The sequence below is a fragment of the Epinephelus fuscoguttatus genome, linkage group LG13 (genome assembly GCF_011397635.1).
Source record: "Epinephelus fuscoguttatus linkage group LG13, E.fuscoguttatus.final_Chr_v1".
Taxonomy (NCBI): Eukaryota; Metazoa; Chordata; class Actinopteri; order Perciformes; family Serranidae; genus Epinephelus; species Epinephelus fuscoguttatus.
Genome location: NC_064764.1, coordinates 32,040,532 through 32,065,826, shown reverse-complemented (window position 1 = coordinate 32,065,826; position 25,295 = coordinate 32,040,532). Strand labels below are relative to the sequence as shown.

The 25,295-nt window shown below is 41.6% G+C and overlaps 1 protein-coding gene across 1 annotated transcript in view; it reads left to right on the top strand.

Annotated features, from left to right (window-relative positions):
* klf7b (Kruppel-like factor 7b) overlaps positions 1-25,295 on the top strand; it is a 106,697-nt gene that overhangs the window by 48,807 nt on the left and 32,595 nt on the right. The window contains exon 2 of the mRNA XM_049593725.1: positions 16,414-17,065. Coding sequence (XP_049449682.1) covers positions 16,414-17,065 — 652 coding nt within the window. The remainder of the gene's footprint in view (positions 1-16,413; positions 17,066-25,295) is intronic.

The following is a 25,295-nucleotide window of genomic DNA, read 5'->3' as shown; positions in this document are numbered from 1 at the left end:
CTGAGCCATGTTCAGTTTCTCCAGACTGTTCTCTTCTCAGATCAAAAGTCCGAGAGATTCAGTGATGTCGCCTCGTCTCGTCCCCATTAACCTCTCCTACTGAAGCCTCCACCTGCTTTTCAAGTCAGACCTACAAGACTCTGCTCTGTTTGTGGTGCTGCTTTTTCAATTAAGGCAGAGTGAGAGGAAACCTGAACACACTGGCAACCAACACACACAAGTGTCGGCTCTGTCGCTGTGGCAACGTTGTGTTTAAGTCGGCGTCTTTATCACAGAACTGATGGATTGTAATGTTTTTGTCTGTGTGAGAGTAGTGAGGCAAACCTGGACCACATTTTGGACTCACTGTTGGTACTCAGTAGTGTCTGTGTATTTGATGGTGTCATGGGATTCATTCAGAGCTGTATGGGTTTTTATCTTTGGGTTTATTAGAGGAAATGTCTGTGAGGAGCTGTGAATCCAGGAACCAGGAACAGCATGTGTTATAGATTGGTGTTTCTAGAGTCTATTATTAATTATCTGTGTCACTGGCCTTTTCTTGTTACCTGTCTGGCACTGATATGCACAAAACACCACATCTGTAGCTCATTTTGAAAACTGAACAAGGTGAAGACTGTTTTTCTTGTCACATACTCCTCTAGAAATGAAGGTGCAAACTAAAACCAAGTAGGGTTCTTTGGTTTGTCCCTATAGGACAACCCCTTTGGTAGAACTTTTAAAAAGGTCCCACTGGGAACCCTTTTAGAGGGTCCTACCTAGAACCCAACATAAGGAATATACCTAGAATAAGGGATATTGTAACCTGAGTTCAGACGCCCTGGGCAGTTGGGGGTTTGGTACCTTACTCAGGGGAACCTTGGCAGTGTCCAGGAGGCTACCTGGCACCTCTCTATTCATCAGTCCGTGCTCCATGTTTGATTTGTACAGGGACTTGAACCAGAGACCCTCTGGTTCCCAAGCCGGGTCCCTATGGACTGAGCTACTGCCGTCCCCCCCAAATGGAAATCCAACAGACCTTAACGGATCCCTTAGAAACCTTGAAGAACCCTTTCTTTAAAAAACGTTCTTCAGACGCAGATGGTTCTGGGTAGAGCCTCAACTCTTCAGGAAGAACTCCATATTTCTAAAAATGTAGATAGTGCTGAATATCAAGTATATTCTATACTTGCTTCTAAACTTCTCGTGTCAAAAACACAATCTCACAAGTTCAATTTGAAGTCAGCGAAGATAAAAACAAGATGCTCAGATTCTGTATGAGCTTATCCAGGTTTTATCTTTGACATGTTTCCTTCCTAAACCAGGGGATTTTCTCTGTGCAGTCCGAAACTGCAATGATGCATTAAAGCTGAGCGGTAAAGAGACTAAGTTAATAGCCTGTAGTTTGTGTTTGTAGATCCTTTAACTTTGCATCAATTTGTTTCTTTATAAATCTGCCTAAGCAGCTGATCAGCGCTGGTTTTATTGAGTCAAACACCTTCAACCAGAGAGGGGAGCTGCTGTTTGTCTGTAAAGCAGGTTTTCACTGCATCTAATTAGTGGTTTGTACCTTTTTAACTGCGGATTAGAGGAAGAATATTGTCCCTGTATCTTCAGGTTTAGTTTGTAGATTCAGTTTTGACCACTACTAAATTGTAGAAATTGTGTACATAAGGAAACAATATAATATAGCAAACAATAGAAGTGAAATATCAAACCACACTACAAACGTACTTCATTTTTTGTTGTGTTGTCTTTAGGGTGTTTAAATTGTCAGCTCTTCAAATTCAGATCAGACTTATTAGGACGTGCTTAACCATTTGAAAGCTATGGGAGTTTTTTTTGCAGTTTGTGGGACATTTCTTACCAAGTTGCTCATTGCCTTTTTGCCCCATGTTTTTGAAAGAAATCGCACCAATTAGCTCAGGGTTCAAAGGTTTAAATACTTGAGAAAGGCGTCTGAAAGCAGCACAACAAAAGTGATGTCCCTCAAAGGGTTGAAGAACCCTGATGGGGTTTTTTTTTTTGGTTCTGATTGTTCAGCCCAGTCGCCAAAATGAATGTTGGCATTGGACGTTTCTGTGAACCACAGATAAGTAAGATTTGTGCATTTCACATGTAGCAAATATGTTGAAACTTTACATTTCTATCACGTTTCAACAATGCTGTGGTTCATGCTGTTATGTATAGGTTCAAAAAGGACATGGTTATGGTTAGGGAAAAAAAGAAAATCATTTTTTGGCTTACAATAGATTTGGTTCCACAATCATGCCTGGAAATGCTGCCGATATGTCACTAAACAACAACTGGTTGTGTTGTTTGTTGATCTTGAACAGTGGTCTGCAGCTTGGCAGCTCAAATAGGGGTCATGGCATCCACCGTCCCCTCCACCCTCTGATGACAAAGTCAGCCCCTATACATATAATCAGAAGTACATCACTGCAATGTAAAAATACACATTACAAAGTTAACATTTTCTTCTGGCGACCTGACTGGATTGGTTTGTACAAATAATTTCCGAATCCTTCAGTCAAAGCACTCTAATAACCCCATCAGAGCACTGCAGTGTTAAGAGAGGTTTCAATGGGGTTGGAAGCAGTAGCTGTTGCAGTGTTGGAAGCAGAGGTTTGTTGAGATGGTCACCATCCAGCAGAATGATATTGGCTCGTTACTGCAGCTGGCTCAGGGCAGTGTAGGCATGGAGGAAGCTGGTGTCTCCAAAATGGCAGCTGTCCATAAGCAAGCTGAGGTTCAGGCTGCAGAGGGGATAGTTAGTGCACTGTATGCTGCTGCTGTGCTACAACACATGGCCCAGTGCATTTGGACATCCCTGTCCACATATGTTTGTGTACAGTGGTATTTATGATCAAGCTGTGCTTCCAGCTTTGTAGTAACAGGTCTGTCATGACAATGCCCTTGTACATAAAGCCAAGTTCATGAAGAAAAGGTTTACCCTGTTTGGTGTGGAAGAACTTGACTGAGTCCTGACCTCAGCCCCATCATCCAACACCTTTGGGATGAACTGGAACACCGACTGTGAGCCAGACTTTATCACCCAGCATCAGTGTTGGACCACACTAATACTCTTGTGGCTGAATGGGAGTAAATCCCAGCTGGTGAAAAGCCTGAAACCAGAAAGTGGAGGCTGATACAGCAGCGATTAATGCTCATGGTTTGAAATGACAATCACTTTCCGGCATTTGTCTTGAAAACTGCCCACTGCACTGTCAACAAAATAAAGGCAAACATGTTGCTACGCTCATCGTAAAGGAAAAGTTTGGTATTTTTCAACCTGGAACCTCGTTTCCCATGTTTTTGTATCTAAGTGACAGAATCAAGTCAATTTCTATTCATAAGGTCCCGATTCAATTTGATATTGATTCTATGGGGGATATTTCAGTTACAATACCAATCTTTGCTAGAATGGGAAAGACATTCTCAGAGAGCTGATACTGTAAATTTTACAAGGAACTATTTGAAAAAAAAAAACAGGATTAAAGCTGAATATTTTATAATGAAATGTTGTTTCTAGAGCATTGACAGTAATATTAAAACATTAAAGTCACAATACAAACTCAGTACCTCACTAAACAAATCTAAAATGTCTATAACATAAATCATATTCCTGAAATCACAATACTCAGCAAGGTTTAGAAATGTCTGACATTAGGGTGAAAAACCTACGAAAAATTTTAACTTTATTCTTGTACGTTTTGCCGATCCGGTCTGTTTGTTAATGTGTGTAACCAAGTCTTGCTCAAGGAAAAGTCTCATTTTGAAATCTCAGACATTCCCACATTGTTGAAATTAGCTGAATATTCAGCCATGACATTGACAATCTTTTTAAAAACACTAAGCTACACTTACTGAACTCAAACACAACAAACTCACCCTTGCACTCTCTCCAACTCTCACGAATGTTTCCAACAACATGTTTCCAATAACCAAAAAAAAGTTTATTTTCTCTGTATGGATCATTTCCATAATGCTGTCAGACACTTATAATAATAATCTGAGCCTGTCAGTGGCAAAAACAAACACTTTTACTGGACGTAAATTGACGATACCAAATGCCAGTCAAGACTACATTGCTGCCTGTTGAGCTGCTGCGGCATGTTGTCTCCATGAGTCACTTAGACATAAAACATGGGAAAATAGAGGTCAAGTTGAAAAAAATGAAGCTCCTCTTTAAGCAGGCTCTAGAAGTCTGTTGTTGAATAGTTATTCTCCGTCTCCAAGGGTGTTGTATTCATCACCACACAGGTCTTCACATTCATTTCTTTGCTTCATTAAAGTGAAAATCGAGAGAAAAGTCACTGCCTTTAGCATTTCAAAATTCGTATGTTGGTGTTCACCATGAAATTATCTGCTGGTAAAAACATGAGGATTTTAAAACCTCAGAGGCAGCAACATTCTTGTGGCTTGTAATGTGTATAATTTGGAGAATTCACACTCTAAATGTGAGCTAAAAATGATGTGGTAAATTTGGCACCACGCGGAGGCAGAACATGACTGAATTTAGCACAACTTAATATACTATAAGCAAATATTAACACATCCTGGGTTGTGTTATTCTGATCAGATTGCAGGATGTGCGGTCGCAAGTCAATGTGATTCGGCACAGACGCCGCTTCAGTAACTCAAACAGCATCTTCACAGGCAGCTTCACACAAACTGCACTTCAGTCCTCTAACAAAGCTCCAAACACACATCCACTCTGCAGCAGCGATGCTTGCTCAGACATAAAGGAGGCAGCTCGCTGCCAATGGCACCGGTTTGATATCGTACGCATGAGGCATTACATATTCACACACATCAGTTAAAAGTCATTATGCTCTTCTCACTCTTACAAACACACACATCCGCCGTGTACACAGCCGCATCAGCAAATTAGCTGAATAAAGAGCCTCTTTTTGCCTTTTCCTTTGAGTGGCTAATTAGCCATCAGAGCCCGCTGTGTGGAGAGAGCGAGATCCATCAAGAGGTAGAGCTTCAAAGAGCAGTTTATGGAAGCCAAAGCACTTTAATTAGGACCTATTTGTACGAGAAAGCGAAGAGAAAAACATAATTTGAAGCCAAAAGCTGTATAATGTTGAGGGAAAATAAACACTCTGTAATGCACACACAGATACAGAGAGACAGGAACAAACTAAAGGATTAGACTCTAGGAGAGGAGGCAAGGGGAAAGTGAGTCCTCATAGTGGAACATCAGTTTAGTGTCGTAGTCAGGGAGGAGGTTTACATGAATGCAGCTGTGACACAGCTATATTTAATATGAATGGGAATAATGTGAGGAGCCTTCACTGCTGTTGTATTCTGCTTTTGTGGGATTTAATTGCAGTAACATGTAGTTACAAGAATGTTAATGCGATTAGCGGAGACCTGTCGCAACACGTTCACACTTTATTTATGTCTGTTTAAAGGAACATACCACTGTTTCTACCTCTTGTTATCAATTGACCCTTCAGTAAGTCTCGCCCCTGGATGCAAACCAATCATAACGTAGCATAAGGTCAGCTCAGACCAGGGTCCGACTCTAATGCAGTCGTTTCAGATTTCCTTCATTTTCAGGCTGGTTTTGTGGATTTGGAGCTAAATGTTGTGCCTGGGGCACGTCCTGTATTAATGATACTCGTTATCTGGTGAGGTTGGAAAAAGATATACGTTTCTTCTCTGTTCCAAAACCAAAATCAAACCCTGAAAAGTGTAGGGTTAGCTAGCTAGCTACTGTATTGTCTGTGTTTGGGATGTTTATGGGCGTTTACCCCTACAATGCTCAGGTGAGGTCAGGGCTTTATATAAAGGTAGTGAGCAGGTGTCAGACTGTAAGCAGCAGGCATCTGAAAAAAAGCAAATATAGTGAGGTGAAATGCCAAACAAGTAAATCTGGGGTTGGCTTTTACTTTCATTTTCACTGGCAAGTGTGTTTACAGGCAGACGGTCTTGCATAGCACCTTTAGGGCAGTTTTTTTCTTACTGTAAAGGTGTACCTAACATTAATGACTCATGATTACCACCATGTATCCCCTACTAGCTGAGTGACTGCTCCATCATTTGTCTCTCTGATGTCTTAATCTTGGAGGAGGATGAGAAATTTCGCTATATGGAAACTCATGAATGAGGATGGGCAGTTTTTATGCCTCCATACCAGCAATAACTGTGGCCGGAGGCATTTTGTTTCCGGGTTGTCCGTGCTATTCTCGTGAAATATCTCAAGAACCCCTTTCGAGAATTCTTCAAAATTTGATGCAATTGTTCACTTTGAGTCAAGGATGAACTGATTACATTTTGGTGGTCATTGGTCAAAGGTCAAGGTCATTGTGACCTTGTCTGTCTCATTCTCGTGAACAAGATATCTCAAGAATGCTGTGAAGGGATTTTTCCAAATTTTGCCCCTTGAGTCAGTGATGAACTGTTTAGATTTTGGTGGTCAAAGGTCAATGTCACTGTGACCTTGCATCTGCCTCATTCTCAAGAACACTGTCAGGGAATGTCTTCAAATTTGGCACAAACATCCACTTTGGGTCAAGGATGAACTGATGAGCATTTAGTGGTCAAAGGTTAAGGTCACTGTGACCTCACCAAACATGTTTTATTTTAGACCAGAAATCAGGAAATCATATGCTATTTATGACAAAATTTCACACAAATGTCTAATGGGATATAACGATGAAGTGATGACATTTTATATCCAGAAGGTAAAAGTTCAACATCACTGTGACATCATAATGGTTTGCTTTTCTGGCCATTACTTAACGTCATATCTCAGGAACAGAAGGATATTTGGTCAGATACTGAATTGGTGACTCTAATCTTGGGTGTCCATCTTGAAACTGTGATTGTATAGATCTTCTGCTGCTGGGGGGAAGATGTGTGTGAAGCATCCATATTTTCACAGACATGGATGTAAACTGTGAATGCAACTTGATGCGTTCATACAACCACAAGGCTTTAATTTTGGTTTTCTGTTCGTAGAGCTTTTTGTGAGAGTGTAAGAAGCTTTAAAGAGACTTTTGCTGAACACTGTGAGCTTTAAATGTCATGCAAGTGAGTTTTTCTGAATTGTGATTTTACTGGTAGTAGTACATGTACTCATTTCTGTGACCGGTCTCTACTTCACACCATAAACAGAATTAGATGTGCCTCTCTGTGTGTCTCAGTTTGACAAAGCTGCTCATTGTTTATTCGTCACAGCTCTGAATTAGACAAATATCACATTTCATTTGGTCTTGGCTTCTGATTTTTAATCATAACATAGTGACAGTTGTGGAAATTTGTCCTGAGAGATGAAAAATAAACAATGCAGAATGAAGAAGTTGCAAAACCACGCTGCATTTCACTAAACCTTGTTTTAGTAGTTAATAAAAATTGTAAGAGAGTGTCTGGTCGTGTTAGTATCTAAACATTCACTGACTGCTGTAGGATACATTTTAATAGGCTGGTTCAGTTCTTGACTTAATGTTTCTCAGCTCTTGCAGGAAGGAAAGCTGTTGATGTTTCTCATGTTGTTGAGTCCTTTATGTGGCAATAACCACATGTGAAGCAGACCATTATAGGAAGTGTCACTTTACAGAATCACGTAAATGGCTTAATTTCACCATTGTCCTAATGGAAATGTTGGTAATAGTCACATAACTGTATGCAGGCAAACACAGACAGAGCATCTCCTGCTGAACCCACTTCAGTCTGTTTGCTGAGCTCCGTCCTCGATGATCTTTTGTCTGTCAAAAGCTCTTAGCGCTTCCATCCAGAGCCCTCTGCTCTCTGCATTCATTATTAATGGACCTCAGCAGGCAGCAAACACACACACACACACGCGCACACACACACACACACACACACACACAGAGGCAGGACCCGCATGTCAGTAGCTATTTTAGACCAGATATTAAATCAAACACTCAAAATATAAAGGGAAACATTCATTGAGGGAACAGAGGATGCAGGCGGAAGAGATGGATCCATTGTTTTTATCTTCAGCTCTGTGTATGAAAGGGTTGCAGGTCGCATGAAATATACAAACACACTGTTTACACACAGATATGACTGCCTCAACCAGTAAACAGAAAGCAAAAACACTTTACAGAGATTTAGAGCTTTCAGATATAGTGCAATATGCCATGGTCGACCTCAGCTCACCTTCCCTTCAGCAGTGACGCTGCATTTGCTTCTGACCTTGTGTGACATTGACCTCAGTACAGTTACATTAAGTGTAACTAAATCAAGTTACATTAAAAACCGTAAAATGAACACATCTTTTAAATCAGTAGCTTAACTGCAACTGCTGCTTTCTCTGCACATGTGAGCTGTCATGTATGCACACACCATGACTGATTTATTTCACAGATCAAACAATCGACGTTAGATCCCCTAAAATGAAAATAGACAAACAATTTGCTTCAACTTATTACAAAGTAAATGTTGATTGCACAGTTTAATTGCTATAGAAGAATGACATCATCAGCGATTACATTAGTTTCCCGTAAGTCTTGCTTTCACCATGGTATTTAATCTGCCACTGGGTACAGTCTCCTGGGAAATGATGGCTCAAAGGCACAAAAGAAGTGCGTCAACCATTGTGCAGCCAAAACAGGAAGGCTGAATCCAAATGTCTACTTTCTGGACTTGCAGACTGAGCCCTCACAGATTTCAGTCACTTGTAGTGTGATGTATTTATTGTCGTCACGTAAAGTCTGCGAGGGCAGAGACTGCAAGCGACTGAGAGACAGCCCTCGACTGTTTTACCTGTTGCCCTGGAAACGTTTAACTATCGCTGCTGTCATATTCATATTAATGTCATATAAGTTGATGAACAGTGCTGAACTCATCTGTTCCGGCAGATATACAGTAACGACTTTACGTCTGTATTGCAATGAATTGTGGGTTATTAAATCAGTGAAGTCTGCACTCCAAGCAGACTCTCTGGAAGTCTTCAGAAAGTCCGCTTGAGGCCCCTTGTGGACTGGATAAATTGTGGATTTGGACAGCCCTCAGCGCTCCAAGACTTCCTGGGAATGCGCCTGCAAAGTCCAAGTCCAGACTACTGTTAAGGCCTTTGCACACGGAGTCCGTTTTTTCCAGATGCATTTTTTTTAATCTGTCATCAGAAAAAAATGGTTACACACACACACAAACCTTACACGCTGATTCTGATGTGTTTTATTGTTGTATTCGTTGTGAAAATTCAGAATACGTGACAAAATCAGAAGACAGATTTCCTCCTTAGCCTCTCTCCACTGGACTTACCTACCTGGCTGTCATCACCCCCTCAAAGGTTTAATTACGGACAAACGTATTTTTAGATGTGTGACAATTTCGGATGAAAAAACAAACTCAATCATCAACCATCATCAATTTTATTTATAAAGCCCAACATCACAAATCACAATTTGCCTCACAGGGCTTTACAGCATATGACATCCCTCTGTCCTTAGGACCCTCACAGCGGATAAGGAAAAGCTCCCCAAAAAAAACCCTTTAAAGCGCAAAGGTCTTTAACGTCTACAAACAACAAAGGTGGCTATTTATTGAAGGGTTGATACATTTTCAGCCGTGTTTGAAGTGACCAAATCAGGTATTTTAAGCCAAAGTATGATGATTTTCTAACCCTAACCCAGTTGTTTCTGTGCGTAAACCTGACCACATGTTAACCACAGAATTGTCACAACATTGAAACTTAAAGAAAAGTAAAGTTTCAACATATGCACTACATATAAAATGCACATATGCAACATAAACTCTCTCTGGATGACTCTGCAGTGAGTAGGTGAAATAGAGGATTTTGGCTGCTACCTTATCCTTATCTCCCAATTATTGAAAACAACTTCAGAAGTGTCAACAAACTGCCGGCCAAATGGCTGCAAAGCCACCGATGCTGACAGATACATGTAAATGAAACCCAGGACAGTGATATAGTTTATTTAGCCAATAAAAAAATGAGCTATATTTGTCTTTGTGGGTTCGTTAGTGAATAAATGATTAGATGCAAAAGGATGATTTGGGTCCATTTAATTGGTGTGACTGCAGGGCTAGCAACAGTTTTAACTATGTTAGATGTAAGTATAACAGGAGGGTTTCCCGTTTATCCCATTCTGCCAAAGATGACGTGAATGCAGCATTAGATATTTATTTATTCTTTATGTGTTCTACTGAGCTCACCCTCTAACTTCAGCCTGCTGTTAGCGGCCAGCAACAGAACCTGCAGCTCTCTGATTGGATGTTTCTCTCTGCAGCGGGTCTCTATTGACTTCCGTCCTCGAACTGTTGTGTTCACTGTCTTGTACCTTTGACTTTTTGTCAGTGAAGCAGATTTTCTTCAGCTCAGAGTCTCATTGTTTGTTCTGGTGATTCAACCAGGAGAGATTTGTGTCCATCCGAGTGTTGAAACGCTCCAACAGTCAGTCGGAAAAAAAAAAATGTTTTTAAGGGAATGAGTGTTACTGGCCGCCGTGTGTGTGTGTGTGTGTGTGTGTGTGTGTGTGTGTGTGTGTGTGTGTGTGTTTCGATGTGACCTTTCTCCATATGGTGTGGGACTGAGCAGGGGGACAGGAGGTGAGCCCTACACATGCTATCAGTCTGAGCTGTTAGCCAGCTGACACACACACACACACACGCACGCACACACACACACACGCTGCAGGCCATACATGTCATTGTTACCTGATATTCATGGTGTGTAGGAGAAAGAGACGAAGGAGAAGGTCATACGTGTGATGTCAGAGGCGGTGCGTTCGCTGCCAGCCGTGGGTTTGATTGCCGCTCCGCTCCTCTTCCACAGCCTCGGGCTCCCTCTACCCTCTGTCCTCCCCGCCCACCTCCCACAATCCTCAGCATCAGTCCAGCCCCCGCCAAGAGACACACAGACCTTTCTATTTTTGATTTCTAGTCCAAGTGAAAACAATGCTACAGTGCACCGTCAGAAATGACTAATAGAGGCTGTGTTTACTGTATCAAAGAGAGCTCATATTCATGGTGTCGTAGTTGTGTCTGACCATGATGAATAATGTATATAACACATACAGTGCAGGAGCAAAGTGTAATTCTGAGGAGCCCTGGAAAGGATAATTTTCATAACTTCACTTTTATCTACATAAATATTTTCCTTGTGTCCTGCGAGCAGCAACAGCTTGAATTCTTCAGGATAAAAGCAGAATCTCCAGAAACATTAATGAACCAGGAACCTGAAATTCAGGGCAAAAAATGCATAAATTATATATCAAAGTAATCCTCCTGATGACCTTTACAACCTCTTAGTATCTTGACTCTGTAGCTGGCTGTGTCAGCCAAATAGCCAAGTTACCCAGGAAAGGAAACTTCAGGACGACTCCGGGTTGTGTTGGTGTAGTTTTGCAGCATTCGGATCACTTACGACAAAAGTATGGTGGCCCTGAAAGCTCACCTTACTGCAAATCAAGATAACACATGATAATAGACACAAAGCAAGCAAATGAAGACATGAAAACATCAATTTGATGACACATGCACAGCACAGGAGTGTAAACATAGACAGTGCAAGCAGGGGCCATGGGGTGAGGGGGCCCTTCAACAATAAAATGGGCAGAAAACAGGCCCTTGTGAGTAATTCGAATTACCACCTTGGAAATATGTTTTCACAGAAGAACTCATTTAAAATTGAAAATGGTGCCGTTTGCTATGTATGCCATTGAAAAGACAAATCCATGACAGTCATGATTTTAGTTTTTTATTTATTTATAAAACAGTCAGTAGCAAAATATTTAAAAAATAAATAAATAAATAAATAAATGTGTGTATTCTATGTAAACTATAAAAAAAATGCAATTAAATGAATAATTTCTTATTTTCTTTGATATTTTTATCATATAAAAGCAAAGTGAAGTGAGTGAAAAGCACTCAGCTGTTTAAGTCCCACTCCTGATGTCTGTTTGATAATCTCAATATTGGTTTAGATGCTGTAATACACACAGCAGTGTTTCAGAGGAGTACCACTGCTAACAAATCACAGCAACAATCTGGACAAAAGGCTGGCCCGAAGCTTCTCCTCTCAGCACTCGTATCAGCTTTGTAAAAGACATTGTTACTTGGCGTCATTTCTGCTTCTGCACATGTTTGCTTCTCATTTTCAAGTTTCCTTATGAAGCAGTGTAACCCTCCCAAAGAGATATCTTTGATTTATATTCATATGCAAATAAGCATCCTTAGGAGGAAAAAAGGCATTCTTTTAAAGGGGAGAAGAAAGGGAGAAAAGAAGGGAGAGGGAAGTTCAGCTTATCGCCACTCAACAGATGTTCAGACTAAATGTGTTGGTTTGTCTGTCTCGTCACTGAGGCTGAGCGGAGCAAAGCTCCAGCGCTGGCCGGCCTGAATGGACCAAGTCAACCAGCTGCTGCTAAGAAAAAAAAAACATTTCAATAGTGGCTGTAATTTGCTCCGATGGCAGAGGTGGAAAGAGCCAGAGGATCAGGATGAGAACCCTCAGCTGCCAAAGGCCTTTGGCCACACAGAGGAAATTAATTCAATTCCAAGTAGATACTGTAAAGGCAGCGTGCTGCAGGATAGTGCGCGCGCCAGGTAGCTCACAAGAAAGTGCTGAGTGGACAGTTACAGAGCTGTGGACTGGCCTGCTGTCTTTTGCCCCTCTCGCTTTCTTTCTCCCTTATCTCGACAGAAAAAAGCATCACAAAACATAAACATGTGTAGAGTTTAAAGGAGCACTTCACACCCAAAATGATCATATGTATATCAGCTAATCACCTTGTGTTGTGTTGAATTTGTGGGAGAAAACTTATTTTTTCTCGCACTCCTCTACAGTGAATTAAGAATCCAAAAACAGAAAAAAATGCTCATTGAATTGAAGTGAATGGGGGCTGGGTTTAACAGCCACAAAATTAACTGGAGCAAAATCATCCAGTTCTCATTTATCCAGTCATGTGCTCAGTACTTCCCAAACTCATGCATTTTCACTAACACTTCACTATTTAAAACACTTTGCACACTGGGGCAGGAGCAGTTTCATCAGCCAGCTCGTTCATTGGCCAGGAGTTCTCTCGCCCGTCTCTTCCTGGCCAATGAACGAGCTTAAAGTCAGGGGTTCATTTGAAAGCATGAGTAGAGTTCAAATGCATGCCCTTGCCCTGGCTTGTTACTCATCCATGCCTGAGACTGTTAACGCAGAAGTGTTTTAAAAAGTAAAGTTTTTGTGAAAATGCACAAGCTTGAGAAGTACTGAGTATAAGACTGCATAAATGTGACTTGGATTAAACTGCAACAGTTGTATGAGTTTATTTTAATGCAGTTTTGCTGTTGTTAAATCCGCCCCTGTTTACTTAAACTCATCAGGAATTTTTCGTTTATGGATTCTTCGTTTACTGAAGAAGTACGTGGAAAAGACAACGTTTTCTCACTAATTCATCATAACACCTGGAGAGTCACTTGTATACAAATGTTCGTTTTGTTAGTGAAGTATTCCTGAAGGGATTTTGTTTGATTTTACAAGGATTTTTTCTCAAGAATTTTAGACTCTTGTCCTTGATTTCCTCCATCATTAACTGAAAAGTATGTGTCCACTCTGAAAAGCATGGGTATATTAATTTGTGGGGTGATTTTGTGGAACGCCATGGGTGTAGAAATCAAACAAAGTAAAGGTATCAGACAGTGAAGACGTACAAAGACAAGACAAGGTACAGAAATGATTAATGGGAATGCAGTGTTTTAGTATTTGTTGTATACACAGGGTAAAATCGGTTATCAGGTATGAAGAAGTGCAGTGGTGTAAATGTGTGGTTGATCGATGGTTAGGGAGGGTGTATATATGTAATAGTTTGATTAGTGATGGATTACTGTAGTTTGGGATTGGGGGGAAGGGCTAGACGAGCATGTTGCTTCTTCCTACTTGTTCCTACCAACTTTTGAGACATGAAATGTTAATTTATGTTTCTAACTGTAAGTCTGTTCATGATTTATTGTTTGTCTCTATTTTATAGGGTTTTTTTCTAGAATATATTCTATTCTATTTCATTTTTAGTTTTTAAATGTTGGAAATAAATAAATCGAATTTTAATCACAAGGTGGGAAAAAACACCTTTGATGCATCTGATTGTTGATATGTCTTATATGTAAGTACGATAAGGAGCATTTATAGTATTCTCTCATTTTGTTTCTATGGTTTGAGGAAGTGCAACAGGAGTGGCTTTGTTGTTTGACGTTTAGTTGTAAAATTATGGTGATTGTCTTCATTCGGTGTTGAACGCTGCTCTGAACTGTGATTTAGAGATCATGTTAGCCACTTGTTGAACCACCTGCAAACTTTTAATGACAGATTTTGAATTCAACTGGACTCTAAGCTCCTATTTCAGCATAAAAAGTCAAGTTGGATCCAGTTTAAGCAATGCAGTAATGGCATTTCAAGGTCAAGGTTGTACATATGACAGTTGGGTGGCATCGTTAATGAGGTTTGAAGAATATGTTGTTGTTTCAGTTCATAAAATAATCTTTATGGGAACACAAAGGCACAGTCACACACACGAGCACACACATAAAAAATCCAGGGATCCAACAGGTGTTCTTTGTCGTGAAAAGGAACAGATTTGAGTGAGAATGTTCATGAAATCTAGCCCCACTCCCTGGCCTGTCTGACCAGTGTTTAGCATCATCATTGCAGGGTGAAATTTCATAAAGAAAAATATGTTATTATTTGGCTTAACATGAATGTAACTACATCTGATAGACACATTATTTTGCATATGTTCAAACAGTTACCTTCTGTAAATAGTTACGAACACTGCTGCTGTGAAATCTGATGTTCCGCCATCTGGTTTGCATCTGTTGGCTTTGTAAAACAATCCAAACTATCACAGGCACTCTTTTTACCCTTTAGTAGCATTTAATAAGGCTTGTTTTTACTTTTCATTTTATATCAAACAGCTGCGAGAACTTTATCTTTATCTCTTTAGATTATGATCAGCCATAACCGACACATGTGTCTTATTTCCCCTGTGGGACGAGGCAGACGGGATTTGGATAAAAACCAGCATTGCAGGTGTGAGAGATCAAAGCAGGAGCAGGATTGACTAAACAGTCCTGTGTAGACCTCAGAAGTGCAGTTGCTAGTTCAAGTGCGAGAGGGGGCAGGAATTACAGAAAACATAAAAGTTTATGTGTTTAGCCTTGAGGTTATAAAAGTAGGTTAGTGACCAAAAGGTTTCTGGCTCAAATCCTTTGAGGTAATGTGGCCGATGCCCTTGACCAAGGCACAGAAGCCCCTCACTGTGGTGATGCTGCCCTGCTGCCAAAATCTGGAGCTGTGCAGTTGTTGCACAGATGTCCCTGTTATCGCTGGATAAAGACTGAATAAACAATTACAGAATTACTTTCCTCGTTTCTTTCTGGGTATCTCCCTTCCTTCTTCTTTGTTTCTCTGTTTGGCTTTCCCTCTGTCGTCTCGCTCTCCTTCCTTCCTCTATCTTGCGATATAACTTCCACGGCTGGTTGATTTGGGTGAGCAGAGGGAAACAGGCAAGGCTTCCACAGTTCAGGGCTCCGGAGAGCTCGACCAGGCAGCAGCAATCAATCACAGACTAAATCCCTCCTCTCTCAGGACTGCCATGTGCCAGGTGACATGGTCAACAGCTGCAGAGAAATATAAAGCCTACAGTGGGTATTTGAATTTAAATAGACTAGTAAACAGGGTTTGTGAACAGGCTGCAGTCCAGAGAAAACCACTAAAAGAAAAACGGTTAAACCAGCCTGTGTTTACATCTTCCTGACAATCGACCTCTTTGACTTGTTCAAATCGTGGACAGTAGTACAAACAAGTCATGTGACTTTGACGTAGAGGATTGTGGCGCTTGTCTTACAGCCTACCATCAGTCAAATTTGGTTTCTTTTAACCACGACCGTGGTCTTTCTCTGTCTTCAAAGTTTTGCTGTGGAGTTTTCGACTACTAGTAGTGCTATGAAACCATTCGTCGATGAGTGGGTCACCATGACCACGGTAGAATGACTTGATTCAGCAACTCATTTTCACTCTGACCTTGTCACATAGTTGTTTGGTCATGGACTTTCCACACACTGATATTACATGAAAGGTACCCTGGGTGTGAAAGGGGGCCACCCGTCCTGTCCGCCCTGTTAAGACTTTCACCACCTGAACTTGCGCTCTTGTCCTGCTGCATTTCCCCCTGAGGCCACCGGGCATCAGGTATTGTCAAGACCATTTCAGGTTTGCAGCGCATGTGAGCAAGGGGCTTTCGATTGTATGTTACTTGTCAGCCCGTGTCATACAGCTGATGTGATATCGGACTAAATAATTGAGCCATGTTTGCAAAAGCATGAATGAATCTGATGAAAAAAGACCCTTTAAACTGCAGTGACACAGCATCTTGCATTTGTAGAAGGTGTGACTGGAGTTGTAATTAACACTCAGCTAACTCTGTGTCCATGTGCTTCTTTTCTTTACAGACATGTCTAGAGTTGGAGCGGTACCTACAGACGGAGCCCAAGCGACTCTCGGAGCTCTTTGATGAGGAGCTGGACTGTCTCTTAACGCCGACCTTCATGCAGGGTGGTGACAGTGACGAGGACCTGATGGACCCCCTCCTCCCCAGCCTCCCTGACCAGCCCAGCCCACTTCCACTCCTGGTAACCCTCCCCAAGGTCCAGGCCAAAATCCTCCAGGTGCCCAACCCCAGCAGGACCCAAGCAGAGGCAGGGACTGAAACCGTCACACCAAAGGACCAAGTCCTGGCAGGAGTCAGTGCCGCACAGCTCAGCGCCGCCGTCACATCCCTAACACCACCATCGTCACCAGAGCTCGGCCGCCACCTCATCAAACCCACACAGACACTGACTGCGACGGCAGACGGTACACTAACGCTCAAATTTGTGGCGAAGAAGGTAGGGCTAGGGGCGGCTAAACTGGTGGCAGCACGAGCGCTACCGTCACCGCCAAGCCGAGGCGGAGCCCTCAGTGACAGCGAGCAGGGAGGAGGAGGAAGCCTGGGAGGAGACGTACCAGAGAACAAAAAGAGAGTCCATCGGTGCCAGTTTAATGGCTGCAGGAAGGTTTACACCAAGAGCTCCCACCTGAAGGCACATCAGAGGACTCACACAGGTAAGACCTGATTACATTCATTACACTTACCTTTACTCCATATTAAGATGCTAACATCTGAAATGATTTCAGCTCAGCCATAATTTGAGGGTATTCACGTCAATAATGGTTGAGTACTGTAAGACTCATAGCCCTTTGTATACATGGGGCCATGTAAACATGAAGGGTGCAATTTGCAACATGAGAACTTGTCCACTCGCTTATTTTGATATGTTTTATTAATAAAAATAAATACCATGTTTGCAGTCGATGCATGAACATGAAAGAAACCTGTCGGGCTTTCGAATTTATCTGCAATTTGTGAGCAACAATCATTTGCGAAACACGACAGTGCCATCGTTATGATCTGTGTTACGGCACAAATGGTTTGTATGAAACTGGTCCCAGTGGTCCCTCAATTTTAGGACATTGCAGTGAGACAACATACACTCATGGCAACCAAGGTGTTTTATTGCCAAACATTGTACCATTCTTGGTTGTCAAAGACCTCTTTTCCACCAAATTAGCTCTGGTTCTTGAACCATTCAGGATTCTTGGAACCTTGGTTCTACCTAGCAAACCAGCCTTTGTTTCACCAGAAACAGAACTATTGTAATCAAGGATGCATCATCAATGGAGGACGTGGTAACAAGATTGCAGATTGCATTGATTACCTGTGAGCGGTTATTGGATACAGATATTTGTTTTGATCTTAAAAACAAGTATGGACCAACTATTGATGATAAGAACACGTCGAGGACTATTACATGCAAGACTCCTCTGTTTCCAGTCTGTGGAATATGAAACGGCCACTGATGTTGTCACTGTTTGCACTTCAGATCAAGAAGAACATGCTTTTTTTTGTTTTTTTGTTTGTTTGTTCTGCTCCCAGCTAGAAACGAACTTCTCTGGGTCCGAACCAATTTATTAAAAATGGTTCAAAATTAGGTGTGTAAACCAGAGTGAAACCCATTCCCTGTTGGTGGAAACAGGGTACAAGTGAGACACATGACCTCAATCCAAGTGATCTTCATGTGTTTGACTGCTGAAGACCCAACTGCAGGCAAAGAGCCCTGAAACAAGAAACAAGAAGCAAAGCTGGCTCTGGTACAGGCCCGACAGAGTGTCAGCTGGGGAGATAAAGTATCTGATGATGTTTGTGAGACTTGGCAACAAATATTAAAAATGATGACCTCATTCAAGTTTACACAACTTTTCCAGTTACTTTCTGTGCCCCAAAATGAGGGGACTATATTTAAATTCCTGCACTGCCAACACACTTACATGAAAGCTGAAAGTCAGCATTTTTACCTCATAGTCTATGTTCCATTTCAGTGTCCTTAAACAGTTGCAAGCACTGTAGTTATACAAGATGTAGTCATTTCAAATGTGGAGATCTGAGTAAGGCACATGTCCATAACCCAAAAGACACTTCACCTTATGAGTTGGTTGAGCCTCTGGAGAAATCTGCAAAGAAATCATCGGATATTTGAGTTTCTAAAGAGAGATTATGACCTCTCCTCTTCTTCTGCTGCTTCCCAGGTGATCCTCCAGATTTATTAATTTCCTTATGAGTCTTGATACCAGCTCAGGGCCAAAAGGCCCCGCCTCAGTAATTGCCTGATGATTGATAGACTGGTAGTAGTAAATGACATTGGTAATTCAGCCGTGTCCAACTGGGTCAGACGTGCAGCTTTAGCTGCTAACTACAGCTGCCCTCCCAGTGAACCTCAGAAAGAACACACACCAGGCTAATGTGTCCATGGGCTGTTTGCCGTGAGCTCTCCAAAGTGTTAGCATGTGGAGACAGGCTTTGGGCTGATGAAGGGACACCAGTGAAGATGGAGTCGACTGATTCAGATTATCATAAATTCGTGATTTAAACAGCATTAGGCAGCTTGAACTCAGCCTGAACTTTGCTCGATAAGGAACAGCCTGTTGTGTTTTTCTGACCAAGTTATCACTTATAACACATGGACATGAAACCTTTCAATCAATCCCACAGTCTTGTTTAACACACACTAAAAGGAATTGGGAGAGAAGGTGCTCTCGCTTTTGAGCAGATTTCACCAGTAAACCAACCAAAGTAGACGTGAGTTCAAAGAAAACTAAAAAGAAAGACTTAACAGGCTTCAGACCAAAGACAGACCTGCATAAAAAAAACACAAAGGGCTGCATTAGTTATGGGGTTATTCTTCCAGGTACAGGTGAGGTATTGTTGAGAAACAGATCCGAGTTTGAAGGATAATCCAACATCAGAACACTACCCAGCGTTTTACAATATAATAAGAAAGGATTTCACAACTAAGGAAAGTAATCACAGAGACAATAAGACAATCTCTTTATCATTTGTGGAGTTGATTTGCAGGTTAAGAGTAAAGTTACGGCGCCTACTTTCACAAAATAATCTATGTTGCCGTGCCTAAAAATGAATTGCTTTGTAAAAGTCTCCTTGTATTACGGCAAAAGTTAAGACAGGTTTGACTTTATTGTTAGGTAGCTGGAGCCTGCTGTGTCAGCACCGACTGTGTCACTACAGTGGTCTGATTGAAATCAATGAAGGGCCTGTTTCTTCAGGCAGTGCTGTTGTCTGTCTGCAAATGACTTTATGATTCAGTCTGTGTTTAAAGGTAGTAACCAAAGACCGCATTCAGTGCTAAAAATCACAGGAAACACAATTAAATTAGAATTATAATTGACTAAAAATGTATTTAGTAATTATTCATATTGAGCAAAGTACTTTTTTTCCTTGGTGACTATCCTCAGTTACCAAAGAATATTGTAAGCTATTTCAGCCCGTTATCATTCCCAGGTTGTTAAATGCTGATGCTTTTTCATGCCCCTCTGCATCTGATAATGAGGCACAAGGCACCCTTAAGTGTCTCTGTGTGACACACAGCTGAAACACAACATAACACAACGTAAGTGTTGTCAGGGACAGTTGCAGTTAGGATCAGACAACAAAAATACTTAGGTTTAGAGAAAAGATCATGTTTTGGGTTACATATACACATCACATTAGAAACATTGGTGCACAATGACTGAACATAAATTAAGTAACATTACGGTAAAACAGCATTGACTTTTGGTTTCACACGAGACACAAACAGCTGTCTCCTGGATGAAAGTACAGTTTTGTTTGACCCATCCCTCTCCACTCCGTCCCACTCTATGTGGACTTTCTCGCTTTCTATCCTACACCATTTGCTCTCAGTGTCAAGCAGCTAAGGATGGGTTTACACTGGAGAAAGTCGCTGCATCTCATAAAGACACTAAAGCCTGACTTTCACATCAGCATCATATGGTGAGGGGCGTGACAAAGTGTCAGTATTTGAGTTCAGCTGTAGTGAGTTTCTATGGTTACGTTGACTCTCTCTGAATTAGAGGAAGCTTTCATTGCATTCAAATGTTTTGTTCAAGATTTTTCCATTGAATCTAATCTCTCAAGACAGATTCTGCAATTTACATTGTAGAATCTGTCGGCAGCCCTGTGTGAAAGACGACTGGGGGGGGGGGGGCTTTGAGTTTGAACGATGCTGCGCTTTAGCCAATCACAATGGAGGGGGTGTGGCCGAGACGTGCAGGTGTCCACAGTAAATGTGTACCTACAGAAATAGCAAGGTCCGCGTCCATAGCGACCGCTCCACCCAAAACGCTGTCTCGTCAACGTGAAAATTATTTTTTTTTCCAGCGGATGTCTTAGTTACAACATGATTGAGCTAACTGGAGTAGTTTCATGTCGTATCCGTCAACGGGAGGCTTTTAACAGATGACGTCCTGATGTTAGCTTTGCTAACTGTCCCTGTCAGCTGACAGTGACAAACATAAATTAACATTTCATGTCCGAAAAGGAGCAGGAAGAAGCAAAATGCATGTCTAGCCCCACCCCCCAATCCTTGTCATTCTCCAATTGTAATCATGTGTAGCTTGTACACCAGTTTTAAAATGTTATAACATTTCTTCAACTAAAATGTGTGTCATATATCTACGACCTGGTGCCTTTCCCTCAAAATTTTGGCAAACCTCAGTGGTGGGGGCTCGTCTTGAGTCCTATTCGTGAACTATGGATCCCAAATCCAAAAAAAGGAAATTTAATAATGAGCAGACAGTTGTTTGCTTTTACCGCTAACGCTGTAAAGTTAAAGTAGCAAATAATCACAAATAGCCCACTGCAGAGGAGCCACTTAGTGGTAAAAGATATTAATGAATGCTCGTTTGGAGCTATTAGTAATGTTGACAGGCTAATTTAGATACCTTCATTATAGGGCTCAAGTATGCTTTGCGGCTCCATACAGATTTTTTTTTTCTGTTTTGGTTTTTTTTTTTACCAAAATTGTCTCTTGAAATAGTAAAGGTTGCCGACCCCTGTGCGGTTGATATCCACAATAGCGGAAATAGCAGACGGGACAACAACTGTGGAAACAAAATGCAGTGTGTCCTGTGTTGTTGCTAGTTGTTAGGCTGTGAGGGAAACAGAAAGCAATTTAGTTGTCTTTGTGACAGAGGCATCAAAAATAATACCACATAGAAATGCTGGGGGGGGAGTTGGAAAGTTGTCTGTTTCCACTTTAAAGTGACAGGAACTAGTGTACCACAGATTCGTACATTCTTATAAATCCTTTCATCTGCTTTCAAGTCAAAATTCTCTCTGGATTGAACATCCTTTAGCCTGAGTAACTGAGGCTGAGTCCATCACTTATCTGCAGCATGAGGCCTGTGCAGACTTGCACCACCTGAAGCTAGCATTATTCAACTTTAGCTTTTACCGCAGCGTCATTTACAGTATCTGGAATGGTTCATGGCCTCCAGTTGTCATCATCCAGTGTTAGCAGTTTCCTTGGTGTTCATCAGGATTACAGTACATAGCCTGCAGACCTGCTACTGTATTAATACTGGCAACCTTGGCATCATTAATCCAGCGTGTTACAGGCTTATATGATCCCAGCGACCAAGTGTAGCATTACATTTCCAGGGCAGCACCTAGCATCGCCGGGGGGACCCACAGCTGTAGCTTTATTATAGCTAATCCAGAATGGAGAAGGTAGCCTTCTGGTAGCCTGGCCGCTAGCTGCAGTATCTTTAATCTTCTGATGATTCTACAGTCGAGTCATGCTAACCAACGATGAGCTTTTAAAGGCAGAATCATTTGCTGAGAAAAAAAAGACACCCTGGAGACACTGCAGCTTCATCAGTGTGTGCATGTGTGTGTGTGTGTGTGTGTGTGTGTGTGTGTGGGTGGTATAATTGTGGGGGCGGTGTATTCCCTCCCGATGTGTTCACTACAAGCGCAGCACTGTGGTTTAATTAGCTTAATCCTCTTTTTGGGTTATTATGACCATAAATCATTGAACATACATGTAGGGAGGGATTAACGTAGCAGAGACTACAGGGAGGAGCAACTGCAGAAAGCCTGCACAGCGTCAATACACTTACTGTCACATAGTGCACACCAGAGGCCATTAGAAACATCATTATAGTGAGCTCTGTCAGGAGTTTACTGTACATGCGCTGCAATCCCACATAATGTTGGTAATAATACTCCTCTGTTCATTTCCAAAACGATTTCTTTGAGCCGCAGCTATGATGGGAAGTTTATTTTCTTATATGAAAACGCTCAATTAGGGAAAGTTGTAACATTAATAGATGTACAAATTAATTCAGTAAATCTCTAAAGTACCCAGGCAGAGCTGTTCTGAGTCGGAGCCAGGGTTTTCTCAGTCTCCTGTTGTTTTTTCTTTCACTCTCTCCGATCTGATTTTATCTTTAAAAACACTGCTTGGCTTATAATTGTATCCTCCTTGTTATTCAAGCTGCAGTCCAAAACAATATACTTAACCGCATACTTGGCACCCGAGATAGCAGAGCAGTTCTGGAAGGAGTGTGAGAGTGTTTGTATTAGCTGTACTTAATGAAAAAGACATCAACTCAGTGTGCAGGCACCTTTTTCTCCAGTTGCAAATTGTACCTGATTCAATATTTGGATGTGGGTGAGCTCAAATACACTGTAGCTGCTGTCAGATGATGATGTGCTTCCATTTACAGAATTAAAACAGAGACATGTTTAGAATAGCGAAGCACCGAGACAGACAGGCAGGGTGGAAACTGTAAGCTTCGCTCCATCAGCGAAGAAATACACCTTCCAACAACTCCTAAGCTGTCTGGTTAACACACAGGTTGAATGGCAGTTTTAACATTTCCAGACAAAGTGGAGGAAAAACAGTGTGACAGTACACAATATAAAGTTGATGGTTCAATACAATCCCAATAGTTTTACTCTAAGAGACCCCATTATGTGTACGTGCAAATATTTTTTATTAAAAGCCGTTTTTCTAACACGTTTCAGTGCAAAATGACATAAAAACAGAATCTCATAAATGAAACAATAAAGCAGATTTGTTTCAAACAGATCATAAAACTACACCACACACTAAAAATATGCCTAGAAAAGAATTTCCCCATAAACATGAAGAGCGAATGTCTGAACTTGATTGGAGTAGCATGCTCAAAACCCCTCAGTCAGCCACACATCCAAATTTAAACCATCAGCTAATTGTTATAACAGGACGTTTTAAAAGACCATAAGCTTGTCAATGTTTTCGAGCAGCAGTTATAACCTCTGACAGTTCACAGTGTTGGTTGACATTTAAATGCACCCTCTGACATTTAATGTTTGCAAACAAAAATTTGTACCTGTTGGAAGTCATGAGTGATTCATATAGTGGTTTGTTTTACTTTATTCTACCATTGAATATGGCTACCAGTCATCCCTAAGCCATAGAGGAGCTCTGTACCACATTAGGAGCAAACCACTCTATGCTATGTAAATATATAATTATGACAGAGTTATGGCGCTACCTGTTGTGGTAGATGGTCCGGCCACATATGCATGTTAGTGCATATGAGTCCCATGTGTGCAACCCACTGGCTAGCTAAATGCTGCTGCTAACATGGCGCTGACCCTCCAGTTCCCCCTAGTTAACATTAGCCTTTTCTGCACAGGGCTCATGCTATAGGGCCACTCCGAAGTCCTGTCTTTATGCCACCTTTGTATATTTACCACAGAACCAAACAAGAACGGCATCATGCGAGGTGTCGGTGGCTTAGTGGTAGAGCAGGCGCCCCATGTACAAGGCTGTTGCCGCAGTGGCCTGGGTTCGACTCCAGCCTGTGGCCCTTTGCTGCGTGTCACTCCCTCTCTCTCCCCCCTTTCACGCTTGTCTGTCCTGTCAATTAAAGGCTTAAAAATGCCCCAAAAAATATCTTAAAAAAAAAAAAAAGAACGGCATCATGCAACCCTGTTGTGTGATTTTAGACTGCATGACAGCATCGCGGAAGCAAAAGAGGCGTGATGGATGAGACATGTAATACAACAGCGTTGTCCTGTAGTGTGACATAATAAGCGTCGGCAGCACTTTATAAACTAGAAAAGCACTCTGAGAGCGCAGACCTCCGCCAAGCAGCTCGGATTTCCCGCCATTTTATCATTTTATCCACTTCGCTTCAACCGATCACCACCAAAATGTTATCATCTGTTCCTTGTCCCATTATCAACCTTTCCTGAAAATTTCAACAAAATCCGTACAGTACAGACTAGAGTACTGTCTCTGTTGGTAGCTGATCTGGTCCTCTTCTCGGAGGGTAAGGAAGTCCTGAAATCTCATTATTTTCCCAAAGTGTGAGCATTTTTGGTCTCTGTTCTTCTTCTTTGAGTTAGCTGCTAACTGCCATCAGCTGCTTTTTAAATCTCCTGGCAGTGGGTCAAACACATAATACCCTGTCAAAACGTAACACCGTTTAAGAGCTAATGGGCATGTAGCTACTTCCATGTTTCAGATGATACGTCATGTTTGTAGTCGACCAATGAAGATGAGTTTACATATCACCTTGGGTTCGTCCTTCACCTTCTCAAAATGATCCCACACTTTGGATTTCCTGCCCGACATGTTATTAACTAGCCTGTGGAATAACTGCAGGTACCAGCCCTGGAAATGAACCTGACTCCTGTCTGACTGCTGAGCGTGGACACTTCCTGTGTCTGTCCTTTCAAATTAAATCCCCACATGGTCCAGTCATACAGGTTTTGATTTATTTTGACAAAGCACAGCTCCTAATAGAGTTTCACATTTGTTTGTTGTCTTTTTGTTCGGTGATGTTTTGTTTTGTTTTCTGCGACTAAGAGACTAATGAAATCTTGCCGACTAATGACCCGCATGGTTGACTAATTAGGGGGCAGCCCGAAGAAGTATATACA